The sequence below is a fragment of the Hordeum vulgare genome, chromosome 2H (assembly GCF_904849725.1).
Source record: "Hordeum vulgare subsp. vulgare chromosome 2H, MorexV3_pseudomolecules_assembly, whole genome shotgun sequence".
In the NCBI taxonomy this organism is placed as follows: domain Eukaryota; kingdom Viridiplantae; phylum Streptophyta; class Magnoliopsida; order Poales; family Poaceae; genus Hordeum; species Hordeum vulgare.
In genome coordinates this window covers 10,671,740-10,683,232 of record NC_058519.1, presented here as the reverse complement: position 1 = coordinate 10,683,232, position 11,493 = coordinate 10,671,740, and the positions used below count along the sequence as shown (strand labels likewise).

Genomic DNA, 11,493 nt, shown 5'->3' with positions numbered 1-11,493 from the left:
ACGAGCCTCGCTGGAGCTCCCCCAGAAGCACGCTGAGATCAAGGGCCGTAGGATAGCAAGGAGCAATGAAATGTCGACGTCCTTCATTCTGACGCACTTCAACTATGGAGATGATTTGGCCCCATTGAAGATGCTCACTGTGAAGAGGACCGCACATGAGGCCCGCATACATGGTCAAGATGGTGTGCATCAACTCCCTACTGCTCACCAAGATAGAGCGCAGACTCAAACCGCCCAAAAGAGTTTGAGATCGGGTTGATGTGCAACGGGAGCGCAATGAGCACATCATCATACTGAGCAGCAGAGAAGATCATCAGCGGTCGTAGAAAGTGACAGACAACACCAACGTGAGTGAGTGAGTGCCACAATGAAAAAACAAAAGTGGCACACATTCTTCCTTACAACAACAGTTGGTTAAGTTTGTTAAAACAGCCAACAAACAGCAAAATCGGTTAGCATCAACGCGTAATGGGCCCTTTGAATACTTCCAGGCTTATAAAAAATGTTAAGGCCCTGTTTGATAACAAAGAATTTTCGTAGTATTTTTAGAATACTGCAGTTTTGAAGATTATCATAGTTTTATTTACAATGAGGTGTTTGGTTGCCTCTAAGAATTGTGATTTTAAAACTGCAGTATTGGAAAAACCGTGGTTTTTTCTCTGCATAAAAAGAAGAACCCCAGACCTCTTTTTTAAAAACAAAGAAGGCAAAAAGAAGGGGTGGGACGTCGTTATCTTCTTCCCTTGTAGTTGCAAACTAGTAAATTTTACAATAATATGTGGCGTAATCAAACAGTTTCTCTACATTGTGAATACTGCAAAAAAAATGTTGTTATATTAAAACCATGGTATTTTCTATCTACGCGTAAAATTACTGCAGTTTTTAATACTTTAGTTTTTTTACTGCTTTGTTATCAAACAGGGCCTAATGTGTCACTCCCTCAAAGCAAACTGGCACCCTCAAAGAATAAACATATGTACAACTAATCACAAGGCCGAGGACGTAAACTCTAAACAAACAGGGCTCAAATGGATAACGTTTCTGAGTCAATTCACATGAAGCCGGTTTCAAATTTCACAAGGAAAGGTTCAAAGGCATAACCAAGGAAGAACCGCAGAAAACCCATGCGGCAATCCCTCCGGGGCCATCCGATAAAATTGAAACGATACAGAGAAAAAACCCATGGGGCATATAAGCTTTCAGCATCAAACAAACTTGCTCCAAAACATGGACGGTACACGTTGTAGAATTAAACGGGTTTGGATGCACCGTCAGTTTACAAGTATCTAATTATTACAGCCCGAAATGTCTGCAATCCCTAATGTTCATTGGTTTCTTCAGGTGCAGCTCTTTGTCACAAAGGCAAAGCGTATCCTATATCACGAAATGTAAGAGCAGGTCAGGTCAAATAATAGATGACACAATAACACAGTACATCATGTTAAGTCGACAAGGACTAATTATACAGGGTGATTTCAAGCTTATAGCAAATACAGGATTGATTTCAAGCTCATAATGAAGCAATAACGTGATATCCGATATCATTCCAAGGTTTTTCCAGGCTCAACGAAAAAATCAAGGTCCCAGAGAAAAGGGGGCAACACTCCATTATTTTGTTATAAGAGTACATTCATCGAGAGCAATGGCCGAAATAGATGGGATACATGTTCTAAGCACTATCAGCAAACAAATGCACGTTGGTTTTAACTCGGTGTCTTCACTTCTCAGCTGTGCAGCTCCTAACCATGATCAGATGCGCTTTTTAAAACCTAAAACAACCATAGTCAATAGATAAATACCCCATCCTTTCCAATAAGAAAAAAGCGGAGAATAAGCATTTCAATTCACTTGGTGCTAACTACAAACATCTCATGTTCAATTCACTTAGTAACTATACATGATCAATGCGATATTTCCTGGTTGTGTAGGAGTCTAATCTACCAATAAAGACCTCAATATTCAATATGTTACTACTGGCACACAAAACTAACATTTGATAAGCATTATTGGTTGTATGAAAGAAGTCTGGTCAACCAAGCAAGACCACAGTATTCAACATACAACACACAAAACAAGCTGTACTTTTTATGCATTATTTTGTTAAGAGTACATTCATCCAGAGCAATGGCAAAATAGATGGGACACATGTCTAAGAACTATCAGCAAACATATGCACTTTCTTTTTAACTTGGTGTCTTCACTTCTCAGCTGCACAGCTCCTAACCATGATCAGACGCGCTTTTTAAAACCTATAACAACCATAGTCAATAGATAAATACCCCAGCCTTTTCAAAAGGAAACAACAGAGAATAACCACTTAGCAGCATTAATTGAGCAATTTGATATTTCCTGGTTGTATCGAAGGAGTCTGGTCTACCAAGCAAGACCTCAATATTCATTATGCATTACTGACACAAAACTAGCAGCAATTTATATGCATTACTGACACACAAAACTAGCAGCAATTTATATGCAAACGAATGTCCAAAGTTAAAGAAATGATCAGCATTACTGAGAACTAAATTTGGGGGGCAAAAGACTTGAAAATACTGTCCTTGCTGCCAAATGCTGCCGAGCCAGGATGACATATTTGTTTGACTTACCTGATGGAGCTCAGGAAGATCAAAATTACTACTCTACCATGACAAAATTCTTAGTGTAAACATGCCATATAGATCGTCAACCTCAGTATATGACATCAATAGTCTACAGAACACTCACTAAAACAATCGGCAGTGAGCCCCTACATTAGCAATTGCCCCAAGAGATGAAGCAGGTTGTTTCAAAGGAATAAAGTTTATTTTCTGGTAACTAGGTCTCTCCCATAGTGGATGCATAGACCACCGTTTTCCTGCCATGTCACCCGGAATCCTAGTTGGGGGAGTGATTGGGTGAAGTACAAGAGAAAGCATGGTGAGGAACTGTTAGAAGGGTACGCGTGGTAGGGAAAAAAAACTATGCGAACAAGGACACGCACAAATGGTTGCAGATGTTACTTTTGGTGTTGTCTCTAGGTGAAGTGACACAACATGGATATTCTTAGGTAACCTTCCGGATACCACAACAACCAAACACTACTCACTCAAATCCAAAATGTAAGGCACCCATGGATCCATTCCAAGAAATGTGACAAAATCATCAAGTAAAAAAGGTATTAAATATACAGGTATCTAGATCCATGAAAATCAAGGATCTGATACTACCGCAATTTAAAAAACTATGCTGATGAAGTTCGTTGTCCATCGCTACACATCGATCCTTAACTGATCAGATTTATGAAGATCAAGAGGTACAGCACCTCGGATTGATTTTTCTACTATCAAGCACCCGGCTTACTAAAACTGCACGGTGCCATGAATACGCTGTCACCGACAGATAAAGTCGAGCAAAGAAAACACATGGTCCTACGTACTATAAAATTAACCAAACCAAACACAAACTAATGCACAGAAATTTCATTGGGTTGTGAGTTGCAAGTGACAAACTCCAGGATCTTACAGTGTTGTTTTCAGTGGATATATAAATTAATCTGAGACTGACATATATCCAGCTAATGTAAGTGTGGGTAACCAGAGAAACTGAAAATGGGGGGGATACCTTGGGAGAGGGAGCACCAGCAGGTGGAGTCGACGGCGATGCAGGACTTGAGGCGCGCCGACGCCACCGCGGTGTGCAGGGGCAGCAGCGTATCCAGCCCCGCCACCGCCGACCTGCAGGAGACCTCCATGTCACACACACAGCCACGCCCATCGATCCATCCATCTACTGGAGCACCTAGCAACATACCTGCGGAGGATGCGGGCGGCTCGTGCGGGGGAGGGAGACGGCAGGGAGGAGCCGAGGCCGAGGCCAAGGCCGCGTCCGGCGAGGGGCGCCGGGCGGAGGGCCGCTCTCGCGGCGGTGGCGGCGGCGCGGGCCAAGGATGCCATTTCTTTTCTTCTCCTTCTCGGAGCGTGCGGCGGCGTCGTGAGCGTTAAACCCTAGCGGAACCTTTAAAGCCCACTCTTATTCCCGGCCCACCGCCAGAGTCAACTTCTGTGCCTACTGGCCCATTATCGGCCGACAACGCGCCGGGCCGCAATTTGGGGAATGTAAAACCATTTGCTTCACCTAAAAAAAAAGTAAAACTATTTACTCCTTCTTTCCAAAAATATTCGTGTTTTTATTCAAAAATTCATAATACTCTTTGTAAAAAATTCAAAGCATACAATTTAGATTTTGTATCTCATCCACGGTCTGTCAAAAACTCCGAATTTTCCGGTCTTCATTTTTCTATACTTGCCTGCGATGAGCGACTTGAGGTGGTGTATGGACTCCTACGCGATCCATTGGATAAAGCTAAAGTATAATTTATGCACCAACGAATAATTTATTCACAACGAGTAGTAATGCTATAATATTGGATTCATAGAATCATAATAATCGTAACACAAACAAACACAAATGACCGACGTCGCACCACGCATCACGTTTTGTTTGTTCACCACGAGCAAGCAGATAATTTTTTTAGATCCTTTTGTTTCTAGTTACCTGTACAATCTTGGGCATTGCTGGAACAAAATCCAACATTTTTGCCTCTCAACTAAGGGAGAAAAACTTTACATCTTCCAAGTCATACAATGTACTCGGCTACCATGTCAATTCTCCTTAAAATTCCATTGTCAATGTGTATGTCGCACCTGACAAATTCACAAAGTCAGCACACGTAAATTTAGTAATTCACAATAGCTAAATGTAAGCCATCTGGATTTTAAGAAAAGCCTTTGGGTTTATATTAAGATGACAAATAACCCCATCATCTATCTTAGGGATGTGGGGAGGATGCAAGTTTGCGGGTAGTCCGCGGTAGGGAGGTTGAAGAAAGGATCTGGCTGTTCGTTTTGGAGGGAAAGATTGGAAGAAGGCATGGGAATTTCTGGATGTTCGTTTTGCATCCAATGGCGGGAAAGAATCGACCGACTCAAATTACCTTTTCAGTAAACTTTCTTCAGCTTCAACTGTCTGGTTAAGTGACAGCGGCTAAGTGCTCACAGTCACATCTCACATTGGACTCTGAATTGGATGGCACGCAATTTCAGCTATAAAACACACGGAAACTCAGTACTTGTCACAGATCCTTTGCTGCCATTTCTTTTTGAAGTAACTCGATACTTGTCACACTGAAACAACACAACATCTCACAGATAGTGAGAACCCAAGAAAACTCCTCTCTTTTTTCAGTTTCAAAACATCAGAGCAGAGCACAAAAAGTTTCAGACTTAAACTCTTCTTCAAAATTCCCTTGATTTTTACATCCCAACACCCTCAAGACACGAAGTGAGTAATAGATTTCAATCTAAGACATCACAAGAACAAAAAAAAATGTTTCGTCGGACTTCTACTCCCTTGTTGAGATCAGACTTCTACTTCCTCCGTTACTCAATATAAGTCTTATGAAGATTTAACTATAAAACTACATACAGAGCAAAATAAATATATTTATATTTTAAAATATATTAATACCTGAAAGGGAACAAACTTATAGAGTACCTGAAAACTCTAAAAAAAACTTATAGTTAGAAATCAAGGGATACTAGTGTGTATCACATAAGAACAGTGTTTCCCCCTTGTTGAGAAATCGACCACAGGCGAAGAAACTTACTACTGTCATCACCAGCCTGAAGCAAGACACATCTCAAAGATCGGCTCCTCAAAGATAGATGCGATGCAAATTCAATTCAGGCACAAACACAAGAACTTTCTTTAGAAAAACTTACTTATGTCTAACTCGAATTTGTTTCAAAGGGCAGCTTCAGCTCCAAAACATCACCGAAGAGCACAAAAAGTTTCAGACCCAAACCTTTCTCTTGTTCTTCAGAGTCTGCCCAGAAATGGGAACAAACTTCCTTCACTTCTTACATTCCACAGTACATCGCCAAACGACACCAAATGAGTGAAACACTTACATTTGACCCCGAGAATCAAACACGGCGACACTGGCACTCTAATAACAACTTCTAACTGGACACGCAACGATCAAACGACCACCAGAACTCAACTCTAACCATGGGCAGACACACGACAGACAGACAGACTCTGTTTGTTTCATCTTCTTCAGGTTCATGTTCAGGTTCAGTCGACCTCCTCCATCTTGCTCTCCTCGGCGCCCTCCTCCTCCAACGAGGGCATGTCGGCGTCCTCCTCCTCGGCATCGGCCTGATCATCGATGTTGAGTCCGAGCTTGAGCATGCGGTGGATCCTGGCGGCGAAGGTGTTGGGGTCGTCGAGGCTGAAGCCGGAGGTGAGCAGGGCCGTCTCGAAGAGCAGCAAGACGAGGTCCTTGACGGACTTGTCGTTCTTGTCGGCGTCGGCGCGCTTGCGGAGCTCCTCCATGATGCCGTTCTCCGGGTTGATCTCCATGGTCTTCTTGGAGGACATGTAGGCGCCCATGCTGCTGTCACGGAGGGCCTGCGCCTTCATGATCCGCTCCATGTTGGCCGTCCACCCGTACTCGCCGGTGACGAGGCAGCAGGGCGAGTCGACGATGCGGTCGGAGACGACCACCTTCTCCACCCGGTCGCCGAGGATGTCCTTGATGGTCTTGCAGAGGCCCTCGAACGCGGCCTTCTTTTCCTCCTTGCGCTTCTTCTCTTCCTCTGTCTCCTCGTCGAGCTTGAGGCCCTCCTTGGTGGCGGAGACGAGCTTCTTGCCGTCGTACTCCTTGAGCTGGCCGACGGCGTACTCGTCGATGGCGTCCACCATGAAGAGCACCTCGTAGCCGCGCTTCTTGAGGCGCTCGAGGAAGGGCGAGTTCTCGACGGCCTTGCGGCTCTCGCCGGTGATGTAGTAGATGTCCTTCTGCCCCTCCTTCATCCGGGTGACGTAGTCCTTGAGGCTGGTGAGCTCGTCGCCGCTCTTCGTCGAGTGGTACCGGAGCAGGTCGGCGAGCTTGGCGCGGTTCTGCGAGTCCTCATGCACGCCCAGCTTGAGGTTCTTGGAGAAGGCCTCGTAGAACTTGGCGTAGTCCTCCTTGCTGCTCTCGGCGATCTCGAAGAAGAGCTCGATGCACTTCTTGACGAGGTTCTTGCGGATGACCTTGAGGATCTTGTTCTGCTGCAGCGTCTCCCGGGAGATGTTGAGGGGCAGGTCGTCCGAGTCGACGACGCCCTTGACGAATCCCAGCCACTCCGGGATGAGCTCCTCGCAGTTGTCCATGATGAAGACGCGGCGCACGTAGAGCTTGATGTTGTTCATCTTCTTGCGGGTGTCGAAGAGGTCGAAGGGGGCGCGGCGGGGCACGAAGAGCACCGCCTTGAACTCCAGCTGCCCCTCCACCGAGAAGTGCTTCACGGCGAGGTGCTCCTCCCAGTCGTTGGTGATGCTCTTGTAGAAGGACGCGTACTCGTCCTTGCTGATCTCCTCCGGCTTGCGCAGCCAGATGGGCTTCTGCTTATTGATCTGCACCCACTCGTGGCTCACCTCCTTCACCTTCTTCTTCTTCTTTTCGTTGTCCTTCTTCTCGGAGTCGTCGTCGACCTCCTCGACCTCGCCCTCCTTCTTGTCCGAGGCAGAGGCATCTTCGTCTTCGTCGTCGCTGATCTCCTTCTCGGTGGTCTTCTCGGTCCAGAGGTAGATGGGGTAGCTGATGAACTCCGAGTGCTTCTTGACGAGGTCCTTGAGGCGGCGCTCCTCCAGGTACTCGAGCTGGTCATCCTTGAGGAAGAGCGTGATCTTGGTGCCGCGGCCGAGCCGCTCGCCCTCCGTGTCAAGGGTGACGGTGAAGGATCCGCCCGCCTGCGACTCCCACACGTACTGCTCGTCGTCGTTGTGCTTGGTGGTGACCACGACCTTCTCGGCGACGAGGTAGGCCGAGTAGAAGCCGACCCCGAACTGGCCGATCATGCTCACGTCCGCCCCGGCCTGCAGCGCCTCCATGAACTCCTTGGTGCCGGAGCGGGCGATGGTGCCCAGGTTGTTGACAAGGTCGGACTTTGTCATGCCGACGCCGCTGTCGATGATGGAGAGCGTCTTGGTGGCCTTGTCGGGGACGATGCGGATGAAGAGCTCCGGCTGCGCGTCGAGCTTGCTCTTGTCGGTCAGACTCTCGAACCGGATCTTGTCAAGCGCCTGCAAGCATAGCAATCAAAGAAGCATTCGGGCGCGCGTGAGCAACCAAATCATCTCATCTGTGACGACGAAACAACAAGGCAGACAAGCAGAGGAATCAGAGCAGAGGAGGGAAGAAGAAGGCACGTACGTCAGATGAGTTGGAGATGAGCTCGCGGAGGAAGATCTCCTTGTTGGAGTAGAAGGTGTTGATGATGAGCGAGAGCAGCTGGTTGATCTCCGCCTGGAACGCGAAGGTCTCCGCCTCCGCCCCCGCGCCGCCGCCCATCTGCACGTCCGACGCCATGGCTTTCCGCTGCTGCTACTTCTCCAAGGGTGAAGATGGATTGGGGCTGGTGGTTCCTCGCTGCGGTGGTGATCGCGGTGCTTGCTTTTTGCTTGTTGCGCTGACAGAAGAGATTTGGGAACAGACAGACAGATGGACGAACAGGTGGCGACCGGGATGATTTATAGGGTGTGGGTGGTGGCTTCGCCGGTGTTCTGGTGCCTTCGGTGGGTCGCGGGCGCGGGCGCGGGCGCGAGCTCGCTGTGAGCGGCGGGAGTTTGGGCGCGCGTTCGTGGGGGTTCCCGAAGGTTCGTGGGGCTTCTTCTTCTTCTCTCTCCTCCCGCTCCGTTCCTTTGCGCCGAGGCGGTTCGCCTTGGCCTGCCTAGCGGTGTCCCGAAGCTTCCACGATTACCTTTTTTTTCTCCTGAGAGAGACATACAGCAGACCTTAGCAAAAACAACAACGATTCCATGCACAACGGCAATCCAGTAATCCAGTCCGCTGGTCCGCTCGTGGGGATATGGGCTGCATGCACGAACGTACAGCCAGTGCCCCACTACTGTCGGTCTTTGTCCTCGTATTAATCTGTATATCATTTTTTCACTGTGTCCCTCCCCACCGGTATTCCATGTTTACTCGTAGGCCCCACTTCTCATCGCCAGACGTGTCCTCCCCTCTCCCCCCCACCACCGCCCATTATCACCCTCTATCTCGTTTTTCTCTATCCGGTCACAAGAGGAACACCACCTAGAGCAGCTCGTAATCCCCATTCTTTCGATCCAGCTCCACTCCGGAGAAGCAGCTTAGTGCATCAGCCCCGTGACGAAGACGCGAAGCACCCCGTTGGATTACCCGCCCCCGGCGAGTCTTAGCTGCTACACAGGGGAAGGAGGGAGCTCAATCATGGATCTGGTCGATGAAAGCATTGAATCAGCCCCATCTCTCCAGGTTTTGAACTCCACACACACACTTCATCCCAATCCCCCTTTTTTTGACCTGTTGTGTTCCGTATTATCCCGTCCCTCCTAATTGATTCACAACTTGTACGCAGCCTGTTCGGTTTTTGGATGTTGAGCTTGGTGGGGCTGATATTCGAGACGAATTCCTGGATCCAGATATCTGTGGTATAGACACTTCCTCTAACCACAGATGCCATCACAAACTTAATCCAGCAAGAAAGGTTGCTTACGCAAGCGCGGCCACTGGGAGGAGGTTTCTTGGATGCCCTCACCATGTGAGCTTTTGTCTTGTGCTGTTTCATTTAGTTTGTTATTTAATCAGCTTCGCTAGATTGTGAAATCACTAATATCTGAAGAAAAAATTAAATTATCAGGGGAACGAGAGATGCAGCTGGTTGAAGTGAATTGACGAACCATGGGGGCATGTTCTTACACGCTCAATAATGCACCTATGGGGTAAAGTTGCTATGTACCGCGATAAATCAGATGAGTTGGATGCCAAGAAGAAGGAAATGAACCAGGTTTACCTAGAGCTCTGGACTGAGAGAAGCAAGATGGAGTCTGAGCACGATCAGGTTGTCATCAATCTCAAGAACATTATAGTGGACAATGAAATTAAGATGGCCAGGAGGTTGGATTTTCACACTAAGCTGTGTGTGGCCTCTATTTCTTCAGTTGTTACTCTAGCAGCAGTCCTAGCCTATGTGTTGACTCCCTAGTCAGGTCGTGTTTTTAGTGATCGTTTAGCTGATGCACTAAGCCGCTTCTCCAGATTGTATTATGATTATATGTTACTCCTTTACCTCATTATAATATAGTATGGTATGTTGGAGTTCACCGTATCAAATTCGAGTTGATTTCGCATATCAACTATTCATTATGACCTTTTTCGATGCATGTTGTTCCCTGCCCGTTATCAGTTAATTTACAACTCTAGTCGTGATTGAGATTCAAATTCCAGTATATATATTACAAACATTTGCTTTCTATGAAATGTTTCAAAAAATCGTGTGTTAACTTGACCCGTGTAGCATTTGCAATTTGTTATCATGATATATACGCATATTACATACACCTGTATTCAGACCAATCTTGGGACAAAAACATTTCTGCAGTACCCATTTTTATTTACCCCCTCATGTTGCTTCTCGTTATATTCCCATTTATTATATGTGTTGTTCAAGTCTGTTAATGCGGCCGACATTTTAGAACGGAATGGTTCATTTTTTATTATCCAACCAGGTTGTGCCAGGTCCAGTCCAATCGTATATATCGTTTTGCCTATGACTCTGGTGTAAGATTTAATCGACGACCTGGCAGAAGTTTATAAGGTATTTTCTAATATTCACCATGTTATATATACGGTGAATATCAAATGTTAGTTTCCCGTCATCACCATGTGATCCTGTTTTTTTTGTTTTAGTTGACTGACACTATTATGCATTATTATGTTGGCATGATTTAACAATATAAACAAGGCAACATATCTTGTGAATCCGAAAGCTATATGTATCCGTGTATCCATTTGTTTCTCAGCCTCTCGATCTAAATCCTTCGCCTCATGTTTCACCGAGTAAAAAATTTCTTCCCCATGAGCTCCCAAATCAGGTTCCAATCCCAAGTCCTCCTACGATGGCAACGCCCAGATGATTCCCTCGATTTTCTGCCGAAGGCGAGCACGTAGCGACAGCAACGGCTCGATTGTCACTTAGACCCCGGCTGGCCGGTCGTCTTAACGGCGACCATGACAACCGACATCGTTCCGCGGTGATGACGACGAGTCTGATGAGGTGCTACGCCGGGCTGGATGGCCTCCCCCGCCGGCCATAGAAACCTATGGGCTGTAGCCTGTACCCTGTAGCCTGTACAAAATGTGCTGATGCTATGCTCATATGAAAAAATTGTATCATTATCTGCACCTAAATCAATGACATCATGCGAGATTCTTCTAAGTGTATCTTTTCTTTTCTAAATTATCTACCAATACGTGATATGCCTTACCAAGCTTGTTCAGACCAGAGGCTTTGGTTGAGCCTTTTCCTTGTTAAAACATCTTGTTTGCTGTTGCCACAAAATTCAGTGACTAGTCTTGTTCTGAACTTGTGTGATGAAGAAAAAACAGTGTTTTTCTCACTCAAGTGAACAAAGCACATATTGTGATTG

The 11,493-nt window shown here is 46.5% G+C and overlaps 2 protein-coding genes and 1 long non-coding RNA gene across 7 annotated transcripts; 1 reads left to right on the top strand and 2 right to left on the bottom strand.

Moving 5' to 3' along the window:
- Nucleotides 1-1,050: 1,050 nt before the first annotated feature.
- On the bottom strand, nt 1,051-3,960 carry LOC123424395 (protein NONRESPONDING TO OXYLIPINS 2, mitochondrial-like). 5 transcript variants are annotated; one of them, XM_045108003.1, is made up of 4 exons: nt 3,787-3,929; nt 3,598-3,710; nt 2,181-2,249; nt 1,051-1,374 (listed from the first exon to the last, which is right to left on the bottom strand). In XM_045108003.1, the coding sequence occupies exons 1-3, from the start codon at nt 3,927-3,929 to the stop codon at nt 2,230-2,232; spliced, it is 276 nt and encodes a 91-aa protein (XP_044963938.1). In that variant the 3' UTR covers nt 1,051-1,374; nt 2,181-2,229. The 5 variants fall into 5 exon arrangements, with proteins under 5 accessions (XP_044963938.1, XP_044963934.1, XP_044963937.1 ...); XM_045108002.1 differs by lacking the exon at nt 1,051-1,374 and adding an exon at nt 1,474-1,769; XM_045107999.1 differs by lacking the exon at nt 2,181-2,249 and having other exon boundaries at nt 3,787-3,960.
- Nucleotides 3,961-5,825: 1,865 nt separating this feature from the next.
- Nucleotides 5,826-8,616, bottom strand: LOC123429135 (heat shock protein 90-1). Its single transcript, XM_045113197.1, has 2 exons — nt 8,237-8,616; nt 5,826-8,106 (listed from the first exon to the last, which is right to left on the bottom strand). Exons 1-2 carry the CDS (start codon nt 8,390-8,392, stop codon nt 6,112-6,114), a joined length of 2,151 nt encoding a protein of 716 aa, XP_044969132.1. The 5' UTR covers nt 8,393-8,616; the 3' UTR covers nt 5,826-6,111.
- A 408-nt stretch (nt 8,617-9,024) lies between these two features.
- Nucleotides 9,025-11,265, top strand: LOC123429134. Its single transcript, XR_006622623.1, has 4 exons — nt 9,025-9,319; nt 9,423-9,605; nt 9,705-10,661; nt 10,939-11,265. It is a non-coding gene; the product is annotated as an uncharacterized LOC123429134 (long non-coding RNA).
- Nucleotides 11,266-11,493: the final 228 nt, after the last annotated feature.

Excerpts from the sequence above, each read along its gene's own strand:
- LOC123429135 (XM_045113197.1), bottom strand. The coding sequence starts at position 8,392 with ATGGCGTCGGACGTGCAGATGGGCGGCGGCGCGGGGGCGGAGGCGGAG. Across the intron at positions 8,107-8,236 it reads TCATCTCCAACTCATCTGAC|GCGCTTGACAAGATCCGGTT; the intron begins GTACGTGCCTTC and ends CTATGCTTGCAG.
- LOC123424395 (XM_045107999.1), bottom strand. The coding sequence starts at position 3,929 with ATGGCATCCTTGGCCCGCGCCGCCGCCACCGCCGCGAGAGCGGCCCTC. Across the intron at positions 3,711-3,786 it reads GCCGCCCGCATCCTCCGCAG|GTCGGCGGTGGCGGGGCTGG; the intron begins GTATGTTGCTAG and ends GGTCTCCTGCAG. Across the intron at positions 1,375-3,597 it reads CTGGTGCTCCCTCTCCCAAG|GATACGCTTTGCCTTTGTGA; the intron begins GTATCCCCCCCA and ends TTCGTGATATAG.